The 17,367-nt window shown below is 36.9% G+C and overlaps 1 protein-coding gene and 1 long non-coding RNA gene across 6 annotated transcripts in view; both read left to right on the forward strand.

Annotated features, from left to right (window-relative positions):
- LOC125053246 (myc box-dependent-interacting protein 1) overlaps positions 1-4,174 on the forward strand; it is a 56,927-nt gene extending 52,753 nt beyond the window's left edge. The window contains exons 7-10 of one of the 5 annotated variants that reach the window (XM_047654501.1): positions 1,001-1,213; positions 1,654-1,797; positions 3,101-3,243; positions 3,558-4,174. In XM_047654501.1, the coding sequence (XP_047510457.1) occupies positions 1,001-1,213; positions 1,654-1,797; positions 3,101-3,243; positions 3,558-3,638 (581 nt within the window). In that variant the 3' untranslated portion in view covers positions 3,639-4,174. The remainder of the gene's footprint in view (positions 1-1,000; positions 1,214-1,653; positions 1,798-3,100; positions 3,244-3,557) is intronic. The other 4 variants (XM_047654502.1, XM_047654503.1, XM_047654504.1 and 1 more) reach the window with 4 other exon arrangements.
- A 1,444-nt stretch (positions 4,175-5,618) lies between these two features.
- LOC125053251 lies at positions 5,619-10,897 on the forward strand. The gene is made up of 4 exons (XR_007117552.1): positions 5,619-5,756; positions 6,259-6,282; positions 6,447-6,486; positions 10,781-10,897. It is a non-coding gene; the product is annotated as an uncharacterized LOC125053251 (long non-coding RNA).
- The last annotated feature ends 6,470 nt before the right edge of the window (positions 10,898-17,367 follow it).

Here is a 17,367-nt window from a genome sequence, read left to right on the forward strand (position 1 = left end):
TCAATGCTCGTGTGGAAAACTCTAATTATTATGGTTGTGATAACTTGTTCATAAATAAATGCTTTACATTTTTTTTAGTAATTTCGTAAAAACTATAATCACGTACACTAAGGCTAATTCAGTATTAGCTTGCCAACGCTGGGCACACTGATACATTGGTGACAAGCACTTCGAGTGCTCAAATATTCCGTAACGCAATTTTGGAGGTTAACTTCCCCGCCCTATGTAACGCGCTGTAACGTTTTCTGTACTCCCCTCCAGTAAATCGTTACTTGACCACAAAGTGACCATTCTTTTACCTAAACACAATTATGTGGCGTATTAAAAGCAATAATACGTAACGCCCCGTTCAAACCCCCCTTCCGCATCATAAAGTTTTACAAGAACCAAAGTCACGACACAATCACGAAGAGAAAAAGAGAAAAACCATTGTTTTAATAGTTATAAAAATATTTCGAAGTGTGATATTTCTTTATAATCTGTGGTCTTCAGATCATCTTCACTTAATTGTGCTATTAGTGAAGTCGCTCAACTATAAAAAAAACTTTTAAATGCATTTTTACTTAATTAAAGAACGTACAAGGGTTTGAAATACCTGCTTATTCTCGATTATTTTAAAAATATTTTGTTCAAGTAATTACAACCATTTTCTATATTAACATTTTGTTTGTGTTTTTGTATCACAACAACAATAATACAATGAGTATAAATTGAGAATGTTTTGTGCGACACGTGCCCATGTTTAATTTAACTGACAACTAAACTGCGCTGTTATTTGTGTTGAAACTTATTTATAGTAATATATTTTAAATGAGTTCTTACACAAAGTAAGAACATTGTAAGTGGCAACATTTGTTTAATTCTTCTTACAACCACTATTGTAAACCAAAGATTGTATGTTCATAAAATAAGAGAAAGTAAAATTAATTTGGTTAGACATTTTGAATTTGTCAACTGTTGCCATTTACATAATGTTTGGGCATGTGTGTGTACGTGTCAGTGTGTGTAGCGCCTTCCCCCCCTTCGCCCCGGGCGGATACCCCGTCGACGCCGGAAAAGGATTCGCCAGAAACGCCCCGCGCCTCGCCCGAAACGCCTCGAGAGAAGGAATCGCCGCAAGGATCGCCCCTTCTGCCTTCCACAGTCAACGGACACGCGGATAATGACACGAAAGACGACAAAAAAGTCGAGCAATTATACGACATTCCAGTCGGTAAGTTACGATAATTCCGTCTTAGGTGATACAGGTAATATGGTGATGTTCTGAATTAAATTTAAATTTGGAATATCTGTGGAACTGTCATGATTGTCTATTCTTTGTGAACGGTTGTCATAGTAACTCGCGCGTATTTTCAAATGTAATGCAGTGTTTAATATGTTAGTAGCGTGTTTAGGTTTTACACGATTCCCAATTGCACTTTCTTTTCTTTGCTTATTAAAAGACAATGTGAATAAGCCCTAAATACCTTATCCAATGTTTAGTCTTGATATCCATTATAAGCTTTATTTCCAAGCTATATAACCTATTCCACGAGAAATTATAAATTAAGGTAAATAATAGTGAGACGATCCTTTATAGAAATTCAAGTTTATGGATTTTCGTGGAAGTGTAATGTAGCGTAGTTGTAGTATCTAGGAACACAATTCTCTCAGGTTTACCGGCCACTGAGGCGGTGAATAATAACGTGGAAGAGAAGAAGAAAGAGGAGAAAGAACCGGTAGATGAAAAAGAGACGGTAGACGGGAAAGAGACAGACAATCGTGTGAAGAGTGACGATGTGTATGACATACCCGTTGGTGAGTTATGTGAATCGTGTATACTGTATATGTTGGATATATATTTACTGACAAGGTGGGGTAACTAAAAGCTTCAATATCTTTTGTGGTAAAATGCACCTTATTTGTTAAAGAATAAGGTTCTTATATATAATTTGCAATATTTTAAATATGAAATTATCACTTTACTTTTGATTATTAAAAAAATATTTATATTATCTACTAACCAACATATTTATTTAAATTTGTTTTCAGGCGGGGCGTAAATCTTTGTAAATATTTATTTTGTATGTATGTCTGCTTTTTATAGATAACGCTTTGCTTGTATTAACACAATGTACTAACATATTAAATCGTATAAGATGTTTATCGCCTAAAGTGATTATTGTATGTATTTTTAATAGGTTAACCTATATACTGTGACCGTATTGTACGGTTCCTGGGTCATTGCGGTGATTTAAATAGTAGAGGATATTTTTACTCTATATTAACCACTCGCGTACAACAATAGAAGCGAAATAATGTAATGTTAATTGCTATGAAACGAATGTATGCAATGTAACAGTTGAAGAGAGTGCCTACGTCTGGCTTTACTCTCGGGTCGTAACTCCGACGATTCAGGAAATCGCCACGCTTATAAAACTACGAAAACCTAAGTGAGCAAAAAGTACAGCCTTGGCTCGTACACGTATTCTAAACAAGACCTAATTTTCTTCTTCGTAGTCTTCATTACTGAAGGTCGTGCCTGTCTGGAAAAGCCCTAACCGACACATTGACTTGCTGCCTCCACACCAAACTATCCTCAGCTTCTCTCAGTGCATTAGAGATGTTGAGACCCATGTTTGTCTTTATTTGGTCAGACCAACGGGTAGACGATCGATCCTGACTTCTCCTGCCATCACTCCTCTATCATGTCCTAATTTTGATCTTATGAAAAATCATTTTATAATCTTTTGTTCAACAATTTTAGTCGAAGCTTTCGACTTTTAAATAAAAAAGCAGAGGACAAATCAATTAAGTGTGTATATGTCCGTTTGCATGGGTTAAGTAGCCACATATCAGCCTGGTCATGTCAAATACGACAAAATCAATAATTATACATCACCATTGTGGTATTGGGTGGGCAGTTATTTCAGCATCAGTTTTGTTTGTTAAATTTATTTAAAGTGGCCTTATTTCTTTGACGTATAACGGATCACGCGTACGTACTTGTACGTACGTATGTGATTCTAATAGCGCAAAATCTGCCCAAATTCCTATAAATTTTTATCCTGCTATTTCTTCACTATGCATTCCTCTGTGTTAATTCTATATAAATTCCCAGGGGCAACACTAGCGGGTCTGCCAGCGGGCACGTTGTACCGAGTACGTGCGACGTACCGCTATACGCGTGAAGATAGCGACGAGCTCTCCTTCGAAGTTGGGGACACCATTCGCGTCGTGGAGTACGACGATCCGGAAGAACAGGTGAGGAACTCGTATATCAAAACAAAATTAATCTTTAGCTGAAAACAGGATGCTTATTCGGTACAAAAGTCGCCATTTCTTGTCGGTCTGACTGCTCTAAAGCTAAGGCATATTATTTAAATAGTTGATATTTTAGTTGTAAGTAATTTAAAGGCCGGCAACTCAGTTGCGTGCCTTCTAGGAATTTGAGTGTCCATGGGCCACTTGCCATCAGCTGAGCCTCTTGCCCGTTTACCCCCTGTTTTATAAAAAAATTATAGAATATTTTTGCTTATAAACAAATGATTGTTTGATTTTAAATGAAATTTTCGCAGGAGGAGGGTTGGTTGATGGGAATAAAAGAGACAACAAACGAGAAAGGCATGTTCCCGGCTAACTTCACTCGGCCCATTTGAGCCCCCAGTCGCCTGTCGCCATTTCTCGCATAAACCTTTGTCTACGGAGTATTTCGTCAATCTAAAGTTTGCAAAATTCCCAAATTAAATCACCCTTTCTGTATGCTGTCGATCACTGGTCCAAAAATATAGTTTATTATTTACTAAACTGTTTATTATCGAAATACTCGAGTACTTCCCGAGTTGAGTCCCGATTTCGTTGTCTTCGAGATGTAGCGAGTAGTCTTTGAGAATTATTAGATTATATTTATCGGTGTTGTATTACAACGAATTATTTATTATGAAGTGACGTATGCAGAGTGTAATCGATTTTGTAAACCTTTTACTAACTGGAATATAAAATCATTTGTTATTCGTATTTTTAACCAAATATAATTTTTAACATTTAAAATTTACAACTTCCGACATATCTTTCACTTTTGATACATTTGTATTAAGGAACGGACAATGTCTGAACAAATTGCTCAGTTGAAAAAGTGACCTTATTCATTGATAATATTATTTATTAATTGTATAAAATAATTATTAAGAATGTACATGAATTATTTATTGTTCACTTTCTTCGCTTCATACTTCTTAAAAATCACTGCATTTCACTAAACAAATGTCTGAACGCATTTTATTATTTATAATTCTTCTTACAGCCCAAAAATTTGTGGAAACCTTTGTCAAAGTATATAAATTTTGTAGGAATACAAAAAATTAGATATATTTTTGAATACCATAAACTATTCTATAGCTATAAATATACAGAACAAAAAACTCGAATAAACTTAAAAATAATGTTCTTTGAGCGTTTTGACGTTTCAATTACAAAAAAAAATTTCAAATAATCGACGCTGCTAAAAGAATTCTTTTTAATTATTTTTAGGTTCACTTGTATGTTTGTTTATAGACACAACTTAGATTTAGATCGATTATATGTATATAAAATCAATTAAAATACAATATATTGTTGACCCTATGTTATTGTTAATTATATTTTTTATTAATTATTCAATAATGTAAACTTGCTTTGTAAGTAGACATATTTTATTTCCTGTTTTTGTTTTAACCATATTCGTGAACTGATTACTAATTATAAAATGGTATGCTTTATTTAACATTGTTTGTGGATGGGATGTGTTTTAGGGGTGGTTTTATGATACACATTTTGTTTACTGGCAATACCTGTTTCACACGTCATCCATGGTATAGAGAATTTTTAACATAGCATTTTATCATTACCCATTAAATTTATTATTATTAGCATGTTTTTAACTTTTCTTCAATATTCGTGTCAAAAACGGTGCTTTTGAGTATAGATAATAGAATCACTCCAATTTCAAGATGAAATTATAGAATAAGACAATCAGGTTTTATGAAATTTCCAATAATTTACGTCAGTTCAAGTAAAAATGTTTTCAATGCAAAGCAAATGTGAGGTCAAAGGCCAAGCTTGATTCTGATCTGTTTGTTTTATTTGGAGTTTAACACAAATGGTCATGAAAATATTAGATTGAGTTCTTGGCTTTTGTCGTCAGCAGTGCCATGAGAAGGTCCATAATAGATGATAATATGTAAGTTTGTTAGGATTTGTACAGTTTTTACAACTGCAAATAAAATGTTTCTCACACGTGTGATTTTTATTTAAATCCTTTTACACTGGTTGTGCAGGCTGAGAACAAATCGTGTCTCATTAGAATCTCCTCTTGAGGTGAGCTATACTGAATTTACGCATCAAACAAAAACTTGCGAGAAAAACTACTATAGAATCAAATTTGTACTAATAATTAAAAACTTATATTTATATTACTATTACTCTTTGAAATGACATGAATAAAATTAATATTACTCTTTGAAATGACAACTATCTATAAAATGAATCGCTATTACAGATAGACAAATGACAACCATAACTTTTATATAAGCGAGGGCTGTCGTCTGTCATTATCTGTCAGTGGAAAAAAACTGTTTTGACTTTTGATATTGGTAATTGGGCCCGGCTTGTTGAATTCAATAACAATAATAATATTGATAAGTCCGCAATTTTTTTTATTAATTGTAATTCAATGAATTGTTTTGTGTCCTGTAATGAAAAGAACAAAAATTTCAAGTGAAGTGCTTAGCGTAGAATAGGTGAGTAATTAGCTGATCGATTTGTCCAATGTTTGTTTTTTCAGGTTTCAGTGCATTGACCTGAGACTTTTAAGTTTCATGATAGCTGAGAGCTTTTAATAGCAAACAGTATTGAAAACAGCACAAGCTTATAATAGCTCACACACGAAACGAAAAAATGGTTTTACAGAATTTAAAGTTCTTTAAATTATCTCAGAAGTTTGTTTAGTTATCATGTTATCTACTCAATATGTTTCGTAGTAGAAGAAATAAACAAGTTTTAAATTTTGTGTACTGACGACTACATATTTTTTACATTAATATTTTATCAATTATTTATCATTGAAACCCAACTTCACCCACCAAACGAAAACATTTGTGCCACCAAGTTTGCAGAATCCTTTTAGCATACAAAATAATCCATGGCATTAGTACCAGTGTACTAATGTCTAAAAAGTATAAAGGGTTTGATAAAGTGTTTAGATAATAAATAAATTCCATTAAAATAATTTTCACTTTGCAGGCCCTGTATAAGAAAAGTGCTAAGGTATGTTTATGGTTTTAACTATCTTTGTCAGTTATATTTAGGTACAGTCAGATATTTGAGGGCATGTCCAATTTATTTGTATTACTTTCATAGTTTTTTCTATCATATAATTCATATTATCTATATTTTAATTACTTATATATATTTTTTATTTTTATCTACAGAATCTGGTGAAAAATGGCAATAGGAAGATTGTACTGTTTTGTAAGTTTTATTTTTAAATTTTTAAGTTAATTTTTTGCTTTTGTTTAACACTGTAAAACAATTTATCTAGATTTCTTAAAATCTATTGACTGTATTTAGCCAATTATAGAGGGCTACAGAGACACACACTATACTAACCACTTCTTAATTTGTTTTTGGAGACATTATTTAATATAGCTTCTTAATTATTGGGAAATAACATCAGAGTGATTAAAATGTTTTAATGGAATTAAATTGATCTCTTAAATAATTTTAAGTAGTAGTTAGTATAAATTATATATTGTGTTAAGGAATTATAGAATTAGTCTAATTCCCTTTAAGCTGCTTTTGTATCTCTCAGTAAGCAGAAACAATAAAACCCTTTTAATCCTTTCAATTCATCATTAGCAATGCTGTATGTTATGAATTGCTAAATAAAATGAACTCTTCTGAAAAGTCCCAATTCATATGTGATTTAAAATATTGTTCGTGTTCAATCTATGGTAACACCTAGTTCTATAGAAGTTACTCTAATGGTATGATTCAGAAACGAGTATAGCGCGAATTTTGACTCCCTTATGTCAAAATCCAATAAAGTTATGACAGTCTAGTCTTGATTGCGGTCCTCTGAGTCACTATTTAGCGCAAAGTATGCCCCTTATGTCAAATGTTAATTTATATTAACTTAGGGGAGTCGTCAAATTAAGATTAAGCGTTTATTTGAAAATCTTGTTTTTGTTGTCGCTTATCTTCCTGAAACAAAAAACGCTCTACATTATTGCAAAACCCATTTTTAATTTGTGGTAGAGCAATAAGTTTTTAATTGATTCCGCGTTATTACTTCGGCGTTTAAATTGTTTTTCGTAATTTTGTTAAATGATAAATTTGAAAGCGCTTAAAAGCGTGAACAATAATTGTACAATTCATTGAGAAATTCCAAACTAACGTTTTATTGCGGTTTTACTAAACCGATTACGACAATATATGCGTATAGAAAAAAGCTTATCTAAATATGGACGCCCTGTGTCCATAGTCTTGTTCTCTATTAAAGATAACCTCAGCATGAGTGAAATAATTAGAAAACTATTACCTTACCTTATCTAGAGCGGTGTTGACCGAATGGCTTTAGCGTGCAACTCTCATTTCTGAGATCGTAGGTTCGATCCCGGGCTTGTGTTTTCTATATGTTTAACATTCGCTCGAACGGTGAAACTCGTAATAAACACATCAATCAACTTCAAAACTTCTAATTGTCAAATTTTCAATCATACTTAACCATAGATTACATTACCTTTAGTTAGTTGCGTTTTGTTATACCATTTTTAACAAATGAACGGCTAGACTGATGTTTTGACTGATAAATTTTTAGTTTTTCTGCTTGTTGCGTTTTGTTATACCACGTTTTATCTGTTTTCTGGTTCTAAGCTGCCTATGCTCAGCCAAATCGGTTCAACCTGCTTGAGTAATAAATAGTGTAACTAACACGACTTTTATATACATAGATTTGTCCAAAGTCCAATAAACGGTAATAAATTCTTGTAAATGAACCTATAAGGTGCTGATGACATTTTTGTGAACTGAAATTTTTGCACCATGCGCTATCTTAAAAGCGTAAGCGATCATGAATATTCTGTTTTCCGTTACAAAGCCGTTGTAGTCCGAGGGTTTTTAGCATTTTATTAGAGGAAATGGAGACCTATTTTACCTTTTGAAGTCTGAACGTGACGTCACAGTTTTTAAGTGCACTCATAAATAGAGCAAGTCAAAATTACTGTGTAAGTTACAGTGAATATTGTATTGTTTCAAACGCGAGTTAAGTTCGGTGGCGGTTGGAAGGAAATAAATAAAATACCACGGTCGAAGCCAAGTGTCAACTGTCTTTACTCTTTTGTTTTTTTTAATGGAATCTGGACTAATTGGAATGGACTAGCACAAGGGCGTCCCCTGCGAGATTCGGACCTCGGCTTGGGCCGTCGCGGGGTAGTCAATCCCCTGAAGAGCAGAACGGAAGCTCACTGGAGTGAGCGAAGTACAGGGTGTCCCGTGGCAAATTTAGGATTTGAAATTCGAATATTTTTCTAACGGTTGCGCGGGGGACCAGGGAGAGGTTACAGTTTGGCGCTGCAATTGTGCGGATTGTTCAATAATGATGTCGCAGTGGACTGGCGCGCACCACGCTTTCGCAGTTGAAGCGTATTTTGAAGCTAATAAATCGAGCACTGTTGGTCGCCGAAGATTTTGTTTTCACTACAATATTCGTCGCTTAAGTGAAGCACCGAGGGAAAGTTTGATAAGGACGTGGGTCCAGAAGTTCCATGCAACAGATTCAATAGTTAACGAGCCAAGTCCAGGTCCTAGCCGAACGTCAAGGACTGCACAAAACATTGAACGCGTTGCAAACAGTGTGCAAGAAAATCCCCGCCACTCAGTGCGTAACAGAGCAAGTCAAGTCAAGTTTGCGCCTTTGAAAAACCACGGTGCACCGTATTTTAAGCTTGGACATTAAATTCCATCCGTTCAAGATCCAATTGGTACAGGCACTTAAACCAAATGACTTCAGAGAACGCAAAGAGTTCTGTGATAACATGTTAAGTCGATTCCGAGCTGTTAACACCATTTCGTTTAGTGATGAAGCTCATTTCCGTTTGAATGGCTTTGTCAATAAACAAAACTGTCGCTATTGGGCGCCAATATGACAAAACCCGCGATTGAAACACCAAAAAGCATTGCATAGCCCAAAAGTAACTGTTTGGGCAGCTCTTTCTGTCAATGGAATAATTGGATCGTTTTTCTTTGAAAATTCTCGTGGAGCAACCGTAACTGTTGATGGTGATGTCTATCGTCCCATGCTTAGTGAGTATTTTATACCGAAACATAGAGAACATCCATCGAACAGCTCTCAGACGTGGTTTCAACAAGATGGCGCCAAGCCTCACACATCAAGAGCCACCATGAGCCTCCTTCGCGAAGAATTACCCGGAAAATTGATAAGCCGATTTGGGGACATCGCATGGCCACCCAGATCGCCAGATCTCACCCCATTAGATTTTTTTTTATGGGGTTACCTAAAGGGAAAAGTGTACGAAGTAACCCGACAGATCTATCGGATTTAAAAGAAAATATCGTGCGAGAAGTGAATGCTATTCCTCGGTCAGTTTTGCAGCACGTCACTCAGAATACTCTCGAAAGATTCCGCGAGTGTGTACGTCGCGATGGAAAACATTTGGACGGAGTGATTTTCATAGATAAAATCCGCATGTCTCGTCTTTCTTTTTAAGACAAATATATGTATATTCTAAAATAATAACATTCTTTAATTTAATTAAGAAATCCAAAATCTGCCACGGTACACCCTGTACAAAGTAATGGTCCAATGCCTTCCCCGGTGAAGGCGGTTTTTTACCTTAATCTGATTTAGACTTTTCTTTGCTGCGATTGTGTTTTTAATCTTTTAAAACAAGGGCTTATAACATAATCCTAGGGGTAATGGGGTTGCAACGCTGGACTAACAAAAAACTGTTACTTGACTTAGTTATGGGTTTCTTAAAACTACACACATCTGTTACATATAAAGATATTATCTAAGCATTGTTCATTCTCAATTATGATGTTTTTTTTATGTATACAAATGGGCAGGAGGCTCACCTGATGTTAAGTGATGCGGTGTGCGATGTGGACACACACACATTGCTAGGAGACTCGCAAGTGCGTTGCCGGCCTTTTAGTTTTTATTGGCTACAAGTGTAAGATGGTTGTTCACATCTCATTTGGGCTTTTAATTATTAACTGATATATGTGTTACTTAACTATATGTATAACGTTAGGGTACATTACTCGCGTAATAACAGTGTTTATGCTTATGCTTAGTAATTATAATTAATTATGTATTTATTTTATACACTCGACATTAGATAATTTAAAAAAAATGCATTACCATATCGCACAGATTTATTTTCAATTAAAAATGTTGATACTTTCGCGATAAACTCCGATAAATAAGAAACACAACAAACATGTAGAAAATTGTACCTTTAATTCTATAAAAACAATATGACCCCAAACTACACTGTAATAACCAGAGATAATAAATGTGTTATACAGTTGTACACTCTTACTTTGAATATAAATAAAAATGATAATCAAAAATCCAGACTTAACGAACTAAGATTCCCGTAGGTATGTCAAACCCATGTTTTTGACATAAGTGATACTTAGCGTTAATTCTCGTCTCTGAAGCTACCCTAAGCGACGAGACTTGGATTTTGACATTCGGCATTTGGAATTTCCACTCACCTATGCATAGTGTAACTTGCAGTTTCATTGGAAATTCAGGCATCAGTTGCACGGCGGCCACCAGGTGTGGCAAACGTAAAAGCGCACGCCGCCTGTCACGTTTCGCGCATTTTTTTCAATTCATGTAAGTAGATAAACACTTTGAAATTCTGATTAAATTTATGATAATACTTTCATAGATATTTTTATACTAGATTAATGATATTTAAAGTTATATAATAATAGCGGCGGTTAAATCAGTAAATGTTCGAGTTAAGAAAAGACGGTACTTTCATAGATGTGTTATTTTTGATATTTAATTTTAAACTAGAAATCTAACTCATAAACCTTAAATCAAAATGAATGTTTTGTCCTTTTCATTCACGTGTCAAATCTAGTGTGTTTGAAAAGTTTGTAAATAAACGCCGCACAGCCTTCATTGTATTGTATTTATTATATAAAGGGTTTATACCAGTAGGGCGTCCTTATGTAATATCTTATGTGGTGAAATTGGTATTTAGATAGTAGATAATATATCTTTAGAAATACCATTGACTTTAATAATAATGTTATATTATTATCAAAAATTATCACACGATATGTAGGTTGATGATAGATAATATTTTTATATTAATTACATGTTTTAACCAAAGCTATGAATATCGATTATTTTGCCTGTTTAATATTTTTTCTTTACCAAAGTATCCTTTTGTACGACTTAATTAATACTTTTAAAAATAATAGCCTTTTTTAAAATGTAATAAGAAGACGTTAAGTGAGCAGTATTGGCCTAGTGGCTTCAGCGTGCGTCCGAGTATGATTAGTTTAGTAGCATCAGAGACAATAAATAATTGTCTTTGGTAAGATAAAGTAACAATTATATGCATTAAAACCCTATAAATCGAATATTAACGCCCCATAATATCTCTAAATATTGTATACACTTGAATATAACAAAAACAAAATATGTTAGTTAAAAAATAATTATTAATTGAAATTTTATATTTGCTTTAAATAATACAAATAATGCGTTGTTTTTTTTTGTATTTATTTAAGAAAATATTAATCTTTACGTTAAGTTACGCTCGAGAAAAATATATAATGAGACAGAAAAATATGTTTTTTTATTAATGATGCATAAGGCTTTAGTATGTTCATATTGACGTCATTATGTACAAAGGATAATAAATAATTGCTTTGCCCGTTTAAAATTCTTTTAATTAATAATTTAGTTTAAAGTTCAAATTATATGCTGATTTTGTACGATGTTTAGCAGAGTTGAAATGTCAATAATGTTATAAATTCAAATTAATTCTTTTAAATTCACGACTGTGTACCAATAAGATTTTCTTTCAAAGGAAAACGGGTTCAGGTCAGTGGCGTGTCAGGCACATGCACCTTGTGCCTGACACGCCACAAGATAAAAAAGGTTTGTCGAATCACGGCTCCACCTTAAAACAGCTCCAATTTTTTTTCTATCGTTCTTTACGACTTGAATATAGTACTTTAAGTAATCTTAAGTAGGCGCATGGCTTTGGACTATATATTTTGAATATCACATACATGATATAAATTATATTGTCTCAGTTCCCAGCCGGGTCCCATTGAATTACATTAGTATAAGCGTACGGTGTCGATCTGGCCACCGCCGCTATTCTTGAAATGAAACTCGGAGTGGAGTTATAATTGTTATGTTTATTTGCCGAACGTTAGTGATGGTGATACAAAATAATGCGGAGCGAGCTTATAACTAACGTCCGTCCGGCACGGCTGCGTAAATCTATCTGACTATACAAAATTAAAACTTAAAACTAATTCTAAAATAACACGCTGGTTAAAGGGACCGACGCTACCTGCGCACCCGCCGACCGTTTCCAAGAATAACATCTGGCTTGCAGCTTCGGTCGGCGGCTTTATAAACTGTATTATTCGTTGTCCGTAACAGTCTCCCCTCAGCGAAACCTTCCTATGACGTGAAGCTTTCCGTAGGTAGGACAACGATGCGCGTCACTGGTCGTCTCAGCTTATGAAGTTTCGTTTCCACTTCTACTGATCGGGTTTCTCCATCAGGCCCTCTATGCGTTTTCGTAACAATTCCCCGCGGCCAAACATTGCGCGGCAGCAAGGGATCCATAATGATGACCACATCGCCGATCTTTACAGGGCTTTTCATTCTTGGCGTGTGTCCCCGGGCGTTTAAAGTAGGAAGATATTCCTTAACCCATCTTCGCCAGAATTCATCGGCTAATGCTTGCGCCGTCTTCCACGTTCTTTTAGTAACGTGTGGTGAGGTGCCTAATATAGGCATTGTGTCTGGAGCTCCAAGCAGAAAATGATTTGGAGTTAAAGCCTCTGGGTCGTCCGGATTTACTGGAACGTGCGTTAGTGGCCTTGCGTTCACACTGTACTCTATTTCAGTCATAAGCGTGCTGAAAGTTTCCTCCTTAGGGTACTTCTCTGTCAAGACGATTCTAATGGCGTCTTTTATTGTTCTTATTAGGCGTTCCCATGCACCGCCTTGATGCGGGGCTCCTGGAGCAATGTATCGCCATTCTGTCCGTTGAACTAGACATAAATTCTCGATCTCTGGAGTCCATTTTACCATCGCTTTCCTCAGTTCTAAGTCTGCGCCTTTGAAGTTGGTCGCATTATCAGAATATATAATTTGCGGCCAACCTCGTCGCGCCGCCAATCTTCTTAGTGCCATCAGAGCCGAGTCCGTAGAAAGCGATGCAACTATCTCAATATGTACAGCTCTTGTACTTAGACACGTAAATATTGCTCCCCATCGCTTTTCATGACGGCGTCCTATCGTTACACAAATTGGGCCGAAATAGTCCATTCCACAATTTGTAAATGGTCGAATATGAGCTTCGGTTCGAACTCTAGGTAGTAAGCCAAAGTTAGGTTTTGTTGGCGCCTTTTTTCGAAGCACACACAATGTACAGCTACGGGCGATACTACGCACCGTAGGCCGAAGTCGCAGTATACAATATTTCTGTCGAAGATCGTTCACGACGCGTTCGTTGTTAGTGTGCAGCGCCCTTCTATGCTCTTTCATAACGATCAACTTTGTAAACTTATGACGCCCATCTAATAGAATGGGATTTCTCGTCTCCTCTGCTATCGGTGTTTGTAACCGCCCACGTACACGCAGTAATCCATATTCATCGAGAAAAGGGTCGTATTTAGCCAAACGACTTGTTTTCTTGATTGGCTTCCCCTTCTTCAAGGTGTCGATTTCGTCTTGGAAGCTTTGATTCTGCGCCTCGCGTACCCATGCCAGTTCCGCATCTTTTAAGTCGCTTACGCTTAATCGGGTACTGCGATCCTTAAGCTTGCGTATAAATAGTTGGACGTAAGCTGTGGCTCTAATCAGCCGTTCATACTGCGAGAATCTCTCTATATCTGGTAGATCGTTTCTGTTGGCTCTCCTTTCGATTACGGTCAAAGTCAGCACTTGTGGCTCGCAGCTTTCTTTTGGCCATGTTTCTTCAGGCCCGTAAAGGAACGCTGGTCCCACAAACCACCGGTCATAGTCGGTTTTATGGTCCAACGTTATTCTTGTAGCATCATCCGCTACATTTTCCCTGGTTGGAACCCAACGCCATTGACTAGCATCCGTTGTTTCAGTGATTTCAGTCAATCTATGTGCTACAAAAGGTGGGTGCCTTGCTTTATCATTTCTGATCCACTGTAATACCGTCGTTGAATCCGTCCATAGCACGATCTTGTTTGGTTCAATTCCGTGACCTTCTCTAATGGCCACAGCTAATCTCGCTCCGATTAGGGCTGCCTGTAGTTCTAGCCGCGGTATACTTTGTGACTTAATAGGTGCCACCCGTGCTTTTGCTGTGATGAGTCTGACGTCAATTACATCGGTTCCAATTCGCCAATATGCCACGCTCGCATGTGCTTGTTCAGATGCGTCACAGAACACATGCAATTGTATCTGTCCTCCCCTCGTGTAAATATACCATCTAGGTACCACTGAAGACAGTATTTGTACATTTTCTAACTGGGACACCGACTTTTTAAACTCATACGACTGATCCATTTTCCGTTCAATGCTTTTAAGCCGATTAAATGCCATATTATTACTTTCTGGGAATTTCGTGTTATCAGTCTTCCACGGCAATCCCAGGTAGTAACGCCTTTCCCGTTTCTCTATTGTTGTATTGAACAATTGAACTGCACGTGCGTCGGCACTTGTTAACCTTTTTTTATTATTTATACCCAAGGCATCTATTGCAAAACTTTGTTTTAATATCGCCTCTAGACGCTCATCTATTGTTTCTGTGTAAACGTCGATTTCTGCCGCCTTTTTTATGCAGTGTAAAACACGTTCGTTGTCTTCTATTAAACTTCGTATAGGTGCTGTACCATGTAAAATCCAGCCTAATCGTGTTAAAGATGCAGCCGGTTCATTTTTCTTCCCACTGTATACTTTTCTGGAAACGATGAGATGCCAATTGTCTGCTCCAATTAAAAATTGTGGTTTAGCTTCGCCAATCATTTGTTGGAGTGGTGGTAACTTAACTAAGTGTTTGTAGCGCAAATTATCCGCGCTAATTCTTTGGCTACCAATATCGAAATCACTCATCGTTCGCGCTTTCAAAGTGTAATTAGCTCCTCCGTCGTAGCGACTGATGTAAATTTTGACGTGTTGGCTCTCAAAATCTTTTGTTTGAGAACTAACTCCTTGAATTTTTAGCGGCTTGCTTGGCCCGCTCACACCTAATTCGTGGGCTAACTTTTCCGCGATAATTGTAATAGTCGAACCTTCGTCCAGTAGGGCATGAGTTTTTACGATCTTTCCATTTCGGCCTCTCACAGTTACGGGACATACTTTCAGTAAGACGGCTTGACATTCATCCTTTGCAGTCACAGAGGTCGACATAACAACTTCAGCCTCTGAGTTAGATGTTGATGGTTGCACCAACAATGGTTGTTGATGTGGTTTGTGTTCTACCCAATGCAACAACCTATGGTGCGCTTTTTCACACCCATCAATACCACATCGCTTTTTCCTGCACTGTGATCGTCGGTGATATTCTTCTAGGCACAAAAAACATGCCTTCGATTCTCTCAATCTATCCCATCGTTGATTAAGATTCATTTTCAAAAACTCTTCACAATGAGTTGCATGATGGTTGCCGTTACAGCATAGGCATCTGAGTTTCTTCTGTGTTGAGTAAACGCGCTCATTCGTTTTTGATCTAGGTTTACTTGTACCTAGCAATGTCGCTGTTTCTATCTTACGGCTATAGTTGAAAGTGAGTTGTAAGCTCGCTTCTTCTAAGAGGTATTTTGAGAGCGTAATGAGAATTGGTTCTTTCTCATTACTATTAGCCTTACCATAGTCCGTCCATCTAGCCTGATAGTGTAGGTTAAGTTTAGACACTATTTCTCGGACTAAGGCACCGTTACTCGTGTAGCTACGATCGTTTACACTTTTCAATAGCCACGCGATGTTTTGCACTTTTATTGCAAACTGGTTAAATTCAACCGCTGTATATCCCGGTCTGGGTAATCGCTTTATTTCTTCCAGCGCTTTATCAATTATGATCTCCGGTCGGCCATAACACTGATCTAGTGCATTCATAATAAGCTCGGGATCGCAAGCAGTACTCAATAATACGGCGACTGTTTCTTTAGCGGCTCCCGTAAGACATGTGCGTAATCTTGCCATGTTTTCCGCTTTAGAGTATTTGTAGAGCTTCGTGGAGTCTTCATAAGCAACTTTAAAGTAAAGCCAGTCGCAGACATTCCCGTTAAACTGCGGCAGATCTTGAGCATGTAGTACAGGGGGTCTGTTTGTAGCTATTTTTTCAAAGGCTCCGATGAGCCGTTCCATCCCTCCATCTTGGGATCGCGTTCTCGGCACGGAGGCCTCTTCGATAGGTGATATGGGCCGTTCTATTTCCCAAGACACATTCTGTATGCATGGTTTCACGCGTTCTGCGAGCACTGTGTCTTCTTCCCTATCACCCTGAGATAGATTATTCTCGCCGCCATGCTTTCTTAGCCGTTTATCTACCATAACAGTGGAATTGCTTCCGTTCCGCTGTTCTGGCAAGCAATTGACGATCTTCTTTTCACCGTCTGCTCTGGCTAAGTCAACAGCGATTTGCTTCTTTAACAATTTCATTTCAAGCTCCATCTCTTGTTCCATCTCCTGCTTCTTTAATTCGAACTTTTTTCTTAAATGTTCTTTTTCTAATGCGACCAAGCGTTTTTGGACTTCGTATTCAGCTTGCCTTACACGGGATGCTTTCGACCTCATTGTATTTCTAGAGGTCTGTGATGGTGAACCCACAGGTAACAACTTTGAATCAACGGCTTCATTCCTCCGTATTGATTCAACTGACTCCCTGTCGTGTGTATTATCGGCTAGTCCACATTCTAGGACTTTCGATGACGAATCTAACGGCACGCGTTCTGTCCGTACTTCTTCATCGATTTCATCTGCCCTCCTAGCTTGTCGGCTTCTTGTGTTCATTTTGAAGTCGATTGTATTCTTCGCTTCGATGAACTGGTGGACAATGCTTTCCGTCGGCGACCCACAGCAGCAATACGTCGATGCGGCGAGTCACTTTGTACAGGCGATGAAGTCAACCCTCTGCACGT

The sequence above is a fragment of the Pieris napi genome, chromosome 10 (assembly GCF_905475465.1).
Source record: "Pieris napi chromosome 10, ilPieNapi1.2, whole genome shotgun sequence".
NCBI lineage: Eukaryota > Metazoa > Arthropoda > Insecta > Lepidoptera > Pieridae > Pieris > Pieris napi.